Consider the following 14010-nt stretch of genomic DNA (forward strand, 5'->3'; position numbering starts at 1 on the left):
AGGACAAGAAAATCTATAGTTAAAAGTTTCTTTAAAAGTGCATGATTCCCAGACCATGCTCTTAGTTTTTGTACTGAGGATTCTACCTCCAACCTATATTCTTAGCCCTATTTTTATTATTGATTGATTGATTGATTGTGGTATTGGGGATTGAACCTAGGGACATTCTAACTCTGGGTTACACCCCAGGTTTTTAAAATTTTTTAAATTTTAATGTTGAAACAGTTCTCGCTAAGTTGCTAAGGCTGACCTTGAACCCCTGGTTCTCCTATCTTAGCCTCCCAAGTACTGGTATTATAAGCCTGTGCCACCACACTCAGCTACACGGCCATGTTCTACACTACCACTGGCACAGACTCTGACAGAGCAACTGGTTCCATATACATATGCATGTAAGGACTGAGCTCTCTTGAAGTGGCACCTGCAGATCTTCAGAGAAATAAAAGCATTCAACACATTGAATTTGGTAGGGCAGGATTCCACAGAATCATAGTAATAAGACTGTGATACTGCCATAATATAAGTTAAGGAAACAGATTTGAAAGTCCAAAAGTAAATCTTCCTATGTATGGTCAGGTGATTTTAAAATATTTATTGGTGTATTCTATTTATATATAATAGTGGGATTGACTATGCCATATTTGTACATGCATATTACATAATATGTGTGCGTGTGTGTATGTGCATGTGTATGTGCATGTGTACTGCTGGGGACTGAATCCAGGAGCTTTCTACCTTGGAGCTACACTGCAGTCCTTTTTAAATTTTGAAACAGAGTCTCACCAGGTGGCTGAGAGTCTTGCTAAGATGCTGAGACTGGCCACAAACCTCCACTCTCCCTTTCTCAGCCTCCTAAATACTGGGATTATGGGCTTGTATCACCATCTTTGCTACATTATGTAATTTGATCAGTTTCATTCCTCAATACCTCCTCACTTTCTAGTATCTCCCCTGCCAATCTGCTTCTTCTACTCTTTTGGTCTCCCTTTTATCTTCATGAGATCCCCTTTCTCCTTTTTTCCCCCTCTACTCTAATACAATTCTTTCGTTCCATTCATTTTCCTGCAAATGATGTAATTTTTGTTTTTTATGGATGAGTAAAGCTCCATTGTGTACATGCACCACATTTTCTTAATCCGTTCATCTGTTGATAGTTGCTTCTTTAAAAAGATGGATAAACCAATAATTTTACACAAGAGCTGTTTGAGATATACAAAATATAAGCTAATATGTACCTAAGTGGCAATTGCTTTTCTGAGAGTTGCTCAAATAAATGGTTTCAGTAATGTAATTCCTCTTTCCTACCTATGCATTTCACCATAATATAAATAAACATCAAGAGCCTCATTTAGACAGGTAAGCTACACTCCTTCATCCTAGAGGTACAAAGTCAAATGGAAATTAGAGCTAAAATAGTCTCTAAATTGTTGATGAGCTAGGATAAAAACTACACATATGCATGTAAATAAATAACAGCAGGAGGTTATTAGTATGGGTCTTTCACCATAAAAATTCATCTACTCTTGTGGTCTTCACTGTCAGGTATGCACAAGGGTATCTAAAGCCTCCTAAGGAGTAATATGCAAAGATGCTCATTTGAAGAGGAAAACTTTGTGTATGATTAACTTCCATATATGATTTTTGCTAAAGTTGAATTGTGAGAGAATATGAATGAATTTGAGGCAAAATGTAGATACAATTAAGCATTTATTTTTTTTAAAAATTTTCTTGTATATACTTAACATATATAACATGTTATGATATGCATCTAGATAATAAAATAGTTACTATAGTAAGCTTATATATCTATCATCCCACTTTTATAATTTTTGGTAGCATGAACATCTACAATCTTGTTGTTTGGCAAAAATCCCAAATATAATACAATTTTATTAATCATAGTCTGTATGTATATTAGTTCTCTAGATTTATCTTGTATATCTACTTCTTTGTATACTTTGGCCTATTTTATGATTTTTTGTGATTAGACCTAGGGCCTTGTGTCTGATAGGCAAGTGCTCTACAACTGAACTCTAGTCCCATCCCTTTTTTATTTTGAGAGTTTTGCTAAGTTGCCAAGGCTGGCTTTGCACTTGTAATCTTCCTACCTCAGCCTCCTGCGTAGCCGAGATTACATGCATGTGCCATCATGCTCAGCTTTGACCAAAAATTTAAAGTGAGTGATTGCCAGGTATGGTAGTGCACATCTATAATCCCTGTGCTTGGGAGGCTGAGACAGGAAGATCACAAGATCAAGGACAGCCTTAGCAATGTAGCAAGATTCTCAGCAACCTAGTGAAACCCTGTTTCAAAACAAAAAAGTAAAAATTAAAAAAGGTCTGGGGATGTAGCTTGGAGATAGAATGCCCCTGGGTTTAATCCCCAGTATCACACACAAAACATTTTTAATTTTGATGATGTTTAATTTATTATTTTATTTAAATCAAATGACATTAATTATACATATTTATGGAGTAAGATAATGCCATATCTTACTAAAGTATATACTTTATAAAATTTTTAAATTATATACTACAGTATATAATTTTCAAATCAGGATAATTAGCATTTCCCATATCAAACATTTATCTTTTAAGTTAGTTAGGAGCCCTGATCTCTTCTACTTATTTTCAAATAAATCATAAATTTTCATTGACTACAGCTACCCTACTATGCTACAGAACACTAGAACTTATTTCGCCTGTCCAACAGTATCTTATTATCTGTGATCTGATCTCTGATTTCCTCTTTTGTTGCTTATGCTTTGGGTGCTGTATCTAAATATCCATCGTTAAATGGAAGCTCATGAATATTTACTCTTGTATTGTCTTCTAAGAGTTTTATGGGTTTTCCTCTTTTATTTAGGGCTTTCATTAATTTTAAGTTAATTTTTAATCGATGGTATAAAATAAGTTCTGCAGGTTAAAATTTGGGAAATATTACTAGGCCTCCAATATTGAGACTTGTCTTCTGTGACTGTGGGATTTTATTACATTGATTTATGTTACCTATAATATTTACTAATGTTTTATAGCTTTTATTGTATATATCTTTACATGTCCTTGGTTAGATTTATTTCTAAGGGTTTATTCTTTTTATTGCTGTTACAAATGGAATTACATATTTATTTTCCTTGTGGATTGATCATTGCTAGTATATAGAATGCAACTAATTTTTATATATTTTTGCCATTCACAAAAATAGGACATTTATTAACCAAAAAACTAATGATTTACTTGTATTAACATAAACACACATGTAAAATGTTAATAAGTTAGATCCAAGATTATTTAAAGTAGCTTAATGGAGATGATTTAACCTATTTTTATTATAATTATTAATGTATATGAGATGTACAAATTGATTTTGTATTTTAAAACTCTGAAGAAATAATTTATTAGCTCTTTTTTGGATTAAACTCAGGGATATTTTACCTCTGATTTACAGTCTCAACTCTTTATATTTTTCATTTTTAAACAAGACCTAACTAAGTTGTTGCTGAAGCTCTAATCTTTCTGTCTCAACCTCCCAAGTACTGGGATTATAGGCATTCACCACCATGCCAGGCTCTTATTAGCTCTTAATATTTTTGTGTGTGTGGTGCTAGGGATTGAACCCAGGGGCATTCTAACTTCAAGCTACACCACCAACTCTATTTATTATTCTTTATTGTGATGTAACAGGGTCTCACTAAATTGTGGAGGTCCTCACTAAGTAGCTGAGGCTGGTATTGAACCTGCAGCCCTCCTGTCTCAGCCTCTCAAGTACTGGGATTACATGGCTAGTTTTTTTTTAATGTTTTCATGCAGTATCTATAGAGTCTTTTATAAGTAAAATTCTGTCATTTGTGTTTAGAGGTATTTAGATGACTTTTTAATTTTGACTAATTATTTGCCCTGGTTAGGACTTCCACTACAATTTTGAATATAATTAATGAGAATGGACATCCTTGTCTTGTGGCTTATATTAGGATGAAGAATTTCAGTTATTTCACATTTAGATTTGAGGTTAATTACAAATATTTCATAGTTGCTCTTTATCAGGCCGAGGGAATTCCCATTTATTTCTAGTTTATTGAGTGTTTTATTTATTTATCGGTGGTATAGGGGATTGAACTCATAGGCATTCTACCTACAAGCTATACCCCCAGCACTTTTTAAAAATTATTTGTTTTGAAACAGAGTCTCTCCATGTTGTTGAGGGTCTCACTAATGAAATGATTTTTAACTTACTAAATTTATTTATTTACTTATTTATTTATGTGATACTGGGGATTGAACCTAGTTATATTCTACCTCCAAGCTACACCCCCAGCCCTTTTTAGTTTTTATTTTGAAACAGAGTAGCACTATGTTACAGAGGGCTTCACTAGGTTGCTGAGGTTGGTCTTGAACCTGCTAGCCTGTCTCATCCTCATAAGTGCTGAGATTACTGACCTGCGCCACTATGCCCAGTTTATTGGCTTTTGGTCAAATAATGAAATGATGTTGATTTTGTCACATTTCTCTTATGTTTCTATTAAGATGATCTTATGTTTTTTTTTTTTCCATTCCATGATTCCTTGTATTCCTGGGATAAATCCCTCTTGGTCACTGTGCATCATCCAAATATGCTAATGGATTGAGTATACTAGTGTTCTGTTGAGTATTTTTTGGCCTGTATATTCATAAAGGTTATTGGTCTGTAGTTTTCTTGTGGTATATTTGTCTGACTTTGTTACTAGGATAGTACTGGCCTCATAGAATGATTTAGGAAATTTCCCTTCTCTTGCATTTTTAGAAGAATTTAAGAACCATTGGTGTTCATTTTTCTTTAAACATTTGGTAGAAGTCACCAGTGAAGTCTGCTGGTCCTCGTATTTTTGTGTGAAGTCCTTTATTGATTCAATGTCTGTACTGCTTATCAATCTAGTCAGGTTTTCTATTTTTGGTTAGTTTATGTGTTAAACAAGTTATAGTTCATGTAGGTTTTTGAATTTGTTGAATTATAATTGTAATTGTTTGAGGTATTCTTCTATAATCATTTTTATTTTTGTGAGGTCAGTAGTAATTTCATTTTTTAATTTAGGAATCTGGGTCTTCTCTTTTTGCCTTGGTTAATCTGCTAACAGTTTATCAATTTTGTTCTTTTAAATAACTTTTTAGCTTTGTTGATTTTTTCTTATTTCTCTATTTTTCATTTATTGCTATTATAGTCTTTTTAGTATTTTCTTTCTCGTTTATTTTTAAAGATGGTGGTCTTGGAGCAGGGTTGGTGGTGCATGCCGATAATCCCTGTACTTGGGAGACAGAGACAGGAGCATGACTGGTTCGAGGACAGCCTCCACAAGTAGTGAGATTTTCATCAACCTAGTGAGACCCTGCTTCCAAATAAGAAATAAAATTGGGCTGGGGATGTAGCTCAAAGGTAGAAAGCCTGTGGGTTCAACCCCCAGTACCCCCACACACAAAGATAGTGATCTTGTTAATTTGCACAGGGTGGCCCCAAACTCCTGATATCAAGTGATCTTCTATCCTTTGCCTCAAGAGTAGCTGGAACTATAGATGCTGACCACCAAGCTCAGCTTTAGATTCTTTCTCCTTTCATTTTTTCTTTCTCTTTTCTTTTTGTCATCTGTTTGTTTGTTTGTTTGTTTGTGCTGAGGGTGAATTCCAGGACCTCACAAATGGTTAGCAAGTGCTCTACTACTAAGCTAGACTCCCAGCCCTGGGTTTGTTTGTTTGTTTTGAGACAAGGTCTCACTATGTTGCCCAGGCTGGCCTCAAACTCATAGGCTTCAGCCTCCTGAGTAGCTGGGACTACAAGCATCCACCATCATGCTAGATTAACACGAATTTGATGATATAGTCACTAGGGATTAAATACAAGGGCATTCTACCTCTGAGCTACACCCCAACCCTATTAATTAATTAATTAATTTATTTATTTGTGGTACTGGGGATTGATCTCAGGGGCTCTATCTCTGAGCTCTCCTCCCAGCCCTATTTTTCAATTTTTATTTTGAAACAGAGTCTCACTAGGTTGATGAGTCTCACTACTTACTGAGGCTGTCCTTGAATTTAAGATCTAATCTTCTTATCTCAGCCTTCCAAGTACTGGGATTACAAGCATGCACCACCATGCTCAACTACTTCTTATTTTACAACAGGATCTTGCTATCTTACTATGTGCTGGCCTCAAACTTGTGATCTTTCTGTCTAAGCTTCCCAAGTACTGGATTACAGGCATGCACCATCATGCCTGGCTATGAGATTGTTATCTTTTAGTCATATTTTCGCTCAGATGTAAACATTCATAGCTATAAATTTCTTTCTGAGTACTGCTTTCATTGTAGTGCTGTGAAACCTTTTAATATGTTATATTTTCATTTATCTGAAAGTAATTACAATTCTTCGTTTTTTCTTTGACCTATTAGTAATTAAAAATGTGTTCTTCATTTCCATGTAATCATGAATTTTCCAGATGCCTTTGTATTATTGATTTTTATTTTCATCTCTTCGTCACTGAAGAATAGAATTCATGTGATTTCAATCCTTTTTAATTTTATTGAGGCTTGTGGTTTGGGTTGTAACTCAGTGATAGACCACTTTCATTGAAGTATGAGGCCCTAGGTTCCATCCCTAGCCTACAACAAAATTTATTGAGACATATTTTGCCATTTATATATGGTCTAACTTGGAAAATGTTTCATGTGCCCTTGAGGAGAATGTGTATTCTCTTATTGGTTGGTGTATTCTATAGATAAGTATTAACTATAGTTAGTTAATAGAGTTGTGCATGTCTTTTATTTCCTTTTAGAGCTTCTGCCTAATTGTTTCTTCTTTTTTTTCCAACAATATTATTTATTTATTTTAATTAATTTATTTTTTAAATTGGTGCATTGTAGTCATATATCAATCACATTGGAGTACAAGACTTGAGAGGATATACAAGCACACATCATCCAATTAGCCCTCCTCCAGCCCCCATCCCATTCCCTCCCCCTCCCTCCATCCCACACTTCTTTGGTGATTTACTTTGATACATTTGTTTATGTACCTCCTGCGTTTTAAAGAGGCTCCGTCCTCCAGTATTACATACCCTCTGATTGGTCACATTAGTTGCTTCACTATAGGGCCCTTTCTATAGCTCAACCTCTTCCTGTTGCCCTTTTCCTCCTAGTTATTGCTGATTAAGAGAAGCGTCTGATTTATATTTTCCGCGATATTTCTCTGTGCATGCTGCGTTGCAAGTACCAATCCCACTATTGATGGTCCCAGTAGTGGCCTGGCTACTCAGTGGACTGATCCAGATCTCGCTGTCTCAAGCAGCGGCCTTGCCTAATGGGAGGCCCCAGTTCTGGTCTCGCTGGCCCCTGCACCGGTCTAACCCCTAAGCTGGCTTTGGTCCCGACCTTGGAGGCTACAGGAGTGAACTTGCCTCACACCAGGCTCCGATGCTGGCCATTGGCCTCTGCACCGGTCTAACCCCTTGGCAGGATTCCAATCCTGGCCTCGGAGGCCCCAGCACCGGCCTAGCCTCATGGCAGGCTCCAATGCCGGCCTCGTTGGCCCCAGCACCAGCCTAACCCCTCGGCAGGCTCCGATCCCGGCCTCGGGGGCTCCAGCACTGGTCATGCCTCAAGGCAGGCTCCAATGCCGGCCTCGCTGGCCCCAGCACCGGCCTAACCCCTCGGCAGGCTCTTATCCTGGCGTCAGAGGCCCCAGTACCGGCCTTGCCTCATGGCAGGCTCCGATGCCGGCCTCGCTGGCCCCAGCACCGGCCTAACCCCTTGGCAGGCTCCGATCACGGATTTGGAGGCCCCAGTACCGGCCTTGCATCAAGGCAGGCTCCGATGCCGGCCTTACTGGCCCCAGCACCGGCCTAACCCCTCGGCAGGCTCCGATCCCGGCCTCGGAGGCCCCAGCACTGGTCATGCCTCAAGGCAGGCTCCGATGCCAGCCTCGCTGGCCCCAGCACCGGCATAACCCCTCGGCAGGCTCTTATCCTGGCCTCGGAGGCCCCAGTACCGGCCTTGCCTCAAGGCAGGCTCCGATGCCGGCCTCGCTGGCCCCAGCACCGGCCTAACCCCTCGGCAGGCTCCGATCCCGGCCTCGGAGGCTCCAGCACTGGTCATGCCTCAAGGCAGGCTCCGATGCCAGCCTCGCTGGCCCCAGCACCGGCCTAACCCCTCGGCAGGCTCCGATCACGGATTTGGAGGCCCCAGTACCGGCCTTGCATCAAGGCAGGCTCCGATGCCGGCCTCACTGGCCCCAGCACCGGCCTAACCCCTCGGCAGGCTCCGATCCCGGCCTCGGAGGCCCCAGCACTGGTCATGCCTCAAGGCAGGCTCCGATGCCAGCCTCGCTGGCCCCAGCACCGGCATAACCCCTCGGCAGGCTCTTATCCTGGCCTCGGAGGCCCCAGTACCGGCCTTGCCTCAGGGCAGGCTCCAATCCTGGCCTCGGAGGCCCCAGTACCGGCCTTGCCTCACGGCAGGCTCCGATGCCGGCCTCGCTGGCCCCAGCACCAGCCTAACCCCTCGGCAGGCTCTTATCCTGGCCTCGGAGGCCCCAGTACCGGCCTTGCCTCAAGACAGGCTCCGATGCCGGCCTCGCTGGCCCCAGCACCGGCCTAAGCCCTCGGCAGGCTCCGATCCCGGCCTCGGAGGCCCTGGCACTGGTCATGACTCAAGGCAGGCTCCGATGCTGGCCTCGCTGACCCCAGCACCGGCCTAACCTCTCAGCAAGTTCCGGACCCGACCTCGGAGGCCCTAGCACAAGCCTTGCAGCAGGGCAGGCTCCAATGCCGGCCTCGTTGGCCCCAGCATCGGTCTAACCCCTCTGCAGGTTCCAATCCTGGCCACGGAGGCCTCAGTAGTGGCCTTGCCTCACAGCAAGCTCCGATGTCGGCCACTGGCCCCGGCGCCCGCCTAACCCCTCAGCAGGTTCCGATCACTGTCTCTGTGGTTATTATTTCAAAGGTTCCAGTTGTAATGTATCAGATCTCTGCCTCCCCTGAATATTGGCCACTGGCATTGCCACTGCCTCCACCGTTTCAAATACTTCCCAGGCTCTTTTTCCACTCTGAATGTTGTCCAGTGTTCCTAAGCATGCGTGATGGTAGCATTCGACATTTGGTGTAATTTCTCCAAAAAAAAAAATAAAGTTGGGAGATCCGGTTTCTGCTTCTCCTGAATACAAGTCTCCACCACCATCGCGGGGAACTCTTTCAACACCGCATTTCTCCTTGGTCTCCACTAAACTCTCTCCTTATATGTGATGTCTGAGATTCTTAACAATATAGAGTAATAGCAGTCCTCTTTCACGGCGAATTTTTCCATAAGTTCCAGTGCATTTAGATAAGTTTTGTCTGCATCTCCAGTGTCCTGGCATCCATAACGGCTTTCTTACCACCTCTCCGATATTTTTCTTTATCTTTTTCTGTTCTGGGCCCGGTTTCTCCAGGGGTCTGGCGTGCTACTCGCAGTTTGGCCCGGGGCCCAGAGTCCTGTGACCCGGGCCCCAGCTGGCGTGCCCTGTGCTCGACCCCTGCCCAGAATCCAGAGTCTTACTGGGCCTGGTTTCTCCAGGGGTCTGGAGTGTTATTATTATTATTATTATTAGTAGTAGTAGTAGTAGTAGTAGGAAAGAAACCAAGGAATGTGAAAGGCAGTGAAAACACAACAAATACTCAATAGTATTGACTATTTACTCAATAGTATTGACTATTGAGTCCCAGTAAGACTCAATAGTATTGACTATTCAGGGGTCTACGCGCAGTTCGGCCTGGGGCCCAGGGTCCCGCGACCCGGGCCCCGGCTTTTGTGCGCCGCGCGCGACCCCTGCCCAGAACCCAGCGTCTTACTGGGTCTGGTTTCTCCAGGGGTCTGGCGTGCTACTCGCAGTTCTGCCTGGGGTCCAGAGTCCCGCGACCCGGGCCCCATCTGGCGTGCCCAGCCCGCGACCCCCGCCCAGAACCCAGCGTCTTACTGAGCCTGGTTTCTCCAGGGGTCTGGCGTCCTAATTGTTTCTTCTGTGATTGAAAACAGAGTATTGAGTCTCCAGTTATCTTGTCAAATTTTCTGTTCTTCCCTTCAGTGTTGTCATATTTTGCTTCATGCATTTTAGGTGTCTGTTAGGTACATAGATATATAAATGATAAATTATTTGATCTTCCTTCTGAATTCATTCTTTAATTACTATAAGAAGTCATTCTGACTGTGGAAATGATTTAATATACTTTAATTGGTACATTGTAACTATGCATTATAGCAAGATTCAATGTGATACAAACATATATGAAAACAACATGTGGTGTGTTTCCCTCTGGATCCCAGCCTGCTCCTTCCCTGTTCCATGTATGTTTGTGAGATTGGTAGTGATACCTTTATATATGGACACAGCATCATTTGAAATGTTTCCTTCATCAAGTTTTTTCTCCTCCTTCCTCAGTCCCATTTTACTATTCTACTGGTCTGTCTTTTCATTTATCTGAAGTTCCTTTTGTTTCCTATTTTCTCTCTAGCTTCCATGTATGAGATAAAATATACAACCCTTGCGTTTCTGAGACTGGCTGAACTCACTTGGGATAACATCTTCATTTCCATCCATTTTCCTACAGATTATTTAATTTTTTTTCTTTATGGATAAATAGAATTCCATTTTGTTTATATAATACCCATTTTTTATCTATTCATCTGTTTCTGGACACCTAGGTTGGTTCCTTAATTTGGCTGTTGTGAATTATGCTGTTCTAAACATTGATGTGCATGGATCAAATAGTTTGACTTTGAGTCAATGTTTGTTTTAGTATCTGTTTTGTGTGCTGTTAGTGCAGCTATGCCAGCTATTGCATCATTTTTGTTTACAATGTATTCCCTTTCTCATAATTTTATTTTTAGCTTATTTCTGTTTTTGCTATTTGTTTTCTGAATAGTCAATACTATTGAGTATTTGTTGTGTTTTCACTGCCTTTCACATTCCTTGGTTTCTTTCCTACTACTACTACTACTACCACTACTACTACTACTACTACTAATAATAATAATAATAATTTTTGTGGTACTGGGGATTGAACCCAGAGGCATTCTACCTTTAAGCTATACCCCCAGCCCTATTTTATTTCTTATTTGGAACAGGATCTTACTATATGCTAAGGCTAACCTTGAACCTGCAATCCTCCTGTTTTAGTCTCCCAGGTACTGGGATTATAAGCTTGTGCCATCAAGTCTGGCTTGCTCTACTTCTAACATTACTATAGTCTTGATGTCCATGAAAAGAAGTTATTAAGCTGGGAATGGTGGCGCACACCTGTTATCCCAAATACTTGGAATGGTGGTGCATACCTCTGATTCCAGCTGGGATAAGATTGCAGGTTCAAGATTAGCCTCAACAATTTAGCAAGACTCTGAGAAACTTAGTGAGACCCAGTTTCAAAACAAAAATAAAAAATGTGCTGTGGCTGTAGCTTGTAGATAGAATGCCTCTGAATCCAATCCCCAGGATCATATAACACAAAGAAAGGAAATTATTGAAAAACTCATGTAATTCATATAATTCTCATTAATGGTAACAATAACTTTAAAGGAATAAGGTTGAACCAGAGCCCTAGTATGGGAACCATATTTAAATGAAATATTGCATATGTGTGTTTTAACCACTTTCAGTTTATGAACTACTCCCATGTTCCACTGGGAACTTAATCAAGGCTATCGCTTAGCAATATTATCTGTGGCTAAGTGTCAGGTTGACATTGAAGAATCTAGCTTTGGACCTCCCAGAGATGTGCTCAAGCTATGGACCTTGCTGAACCATGTGGTCATCTTCAGCATATCTAGACTCAAACCCAAGCTTCTCTATCACCAGGTCACATGCATGATCATGTTCAGCTTGCTTCCCCCATTCTCTGAAGAAAAGTGAGCAGAGCACATCTCATTTAAATGTACACCATCTTGTCATTCTTCTCAGTGTGATTCCTAGAATAACACGATGTGTATGAGGGGCCCCAAGGACGAAAGCAATAATATTTTACTCCTGATGTGACTTCGCCAGGTGAGGATGTAGCTGCCGTGTTGTGTTTCTAAACATATGCTTCTTCCTTTTCCTCTTTTAGAGAGATGGGATCACCTCACCACCACAACTAGGAGGCCAGGAACCATCAGACCTCCAGCAAATCCTGCAGGTAATGTGACTTTCTTGAGGAAGGCAGGAAGGATGGGCCCCAGGGAACTGACTCTGGGACTGTGTCCACATGTATTTTTGTTTTGTTTTATTTTATTTTATTTTTTGGTACTGGGATTTGAACCTAGGGGCATTGTAGCTTTGAATTAAACCTTAACCTTTTTTTTTTTTTTAGGTACTAGGGATGGAATCCAGGGGCATTCTATCTCTGAGCTACCCCTAGCACTATTGATTTTATTCTTTATTTTGAAACAAGGTCTCATTAAGTTGTAGAAGGCCTCACTAAATAGCTGAGGCTGTCCGTGGACCATGATATTCCTGTCTCAGCCTTCCAAATGCTGAGATTATGAGCATGCACCACCATGCCCGGCTTAAACACTAACCTTTTAAAAATTAGTTAATTAATGCATTTATTTTGAAACAGGGTTCACAAAGTTCCTTAGGGCCTAACTAAATTGTTGAAGCTGGTCTTGGACGTGCAATCCTCCTGTCTCAGCTTCTCAAGTGCTAGGATTATAGGCATGCGCCACCATACCTAGCTACATGAGATTCTTTTAACATGATTTATTTATTTACTTATTGGTACTGGGGTTTCAACCCAGGGGTATTCTATCCATGAGCTACATTCCTAGCCCCTTTTTTGGTGTGAGTGTGTGTGTGTGTGTGTGTGTGTGTGTGTGTGTGTGTTTCATGGTACTAACTATTGAAGCCAGGGACATTCTACCTCTACACCCCCAGCCCATTTCATTTTTTTATTTTGTTTTGTTTTGTTTTTGCGGGTCTGGGGATGAAACTCAGGGGCATTCGAACTCCGAGCTACACCCCTTGCCCTTTCTTATTCTTTATTTTGAAACTGGGTCTCACTAAGTTGCAGAGGTTCTCATTAAGTAGCTGAGGCTCTCCATGAACCGCGATCCTCCGGTCTCAGCCTCCCAAATATTGGGATTACAAGTGTGTGCCACCACACCAGGCTTTCATTTTTTATTTTAAAACAGAATCTGGTTAAGTTGATGAGGGTCTTGATATTTTGCTGAGACTGACCTTGAACCTGTGATCCTCCTGTCTCAGCCTCCCAAGTACTGACATTTAAGGGGTATGCAACCATGCCTGGTGATCTACCCATACTTTTATTTATTTTTTTATTTTTTTTCAGGTCTAGGGATGGAACCCAGGGGCATTCGACCTCCGAGCTACACCCCCTGCCCTATTTTTTGTTCTTTATTTTGAAACCAGGTCTCACTGAGTTGTAGAGGGCCTCACTAGGTAGCTGAGGCTGTCTGCGAACCGGGATCCTCCGGTCTCAGCCTCCCGAATGCTGGGATTACAAGCGTGTGCCACCACGCCCAGCTACCCATACTTTTAAACCCCATGTGTGCAAAGCCAACCAAGGCTTCCATATACACATCTGGGTTTTACTTAAGAGAGTGCATACCTGGCTGATTACTATGCCTTTTGTGTTTTTATGAAACATTCTGCCTGGGAAATTTTTAAGAGAAAAATACATTTGGATTTCTTCCCCTGTTCAACCATTTTATATTCTAAAATCAAGGAAGATGTAATTGGCTATGTTTTATGAAGCCCATCAAATATTTTCTTTTGGCAGAAGGAACATTTTGGAATGGGATTTATTGTACAGGATCATCCTACAGGAAAGGATTTTGTAACTCAGTGCTTCTTTATGACTCTTTCCTGTTATTGCTTGAGCCTTTCTTTATGCAGGTCATCTTACCATTTAGACATTTTCACTGATGCAAAGAAAATCCCGGCTTTGGGTGCTGAGGACTCAGCCATGCATTAATTGATAGATTGTTACCAGTACACTAGGAGTATGCTAACATCTTCCATGCAG

The 14010-nt window shown here is 41.2% G+C and overlaps 1 protein-coding gene across 4 annotated transcripts in view; it reads left to right on the forward strand.

Moving 5' to 3' along the window:
* Positions 1-14010, forward strand: part of CD99L2 (CD99 molecule like 2) — a gene marked incomplete at both ends in the record, with an annotated part of 130851 nt that overhangs the window by 86021 nt on the left and 30820 nt on the right. The window contains one exon of one of the 4 annotated variants that reach the window (XM_080719199.1): positions 12094-12162. The exons of the other annotated variants lie outside the window; for them this stretch is intronic. Within the exon in view, the coding sequence (XP_080575325.1) occupies positions 12094-12162 (69 nt within the window). The remainder of the gene's footprint in view (positions 1-12093; positions 12163-14010) is intronic. 4 annotated transcript variants of the gene reach the window in all.

Source organism: Muscardinus avellanarius, assembly GCF_963383645.1.
Source record: "Muscardinus avellanarius genome assembly, chromosome: X".
NCBI lineage: Eukaryota > Metazoa > Chordata > Mammalia > Rodentia > Gliridae > Muscardinus > Muscardinus avellanarius.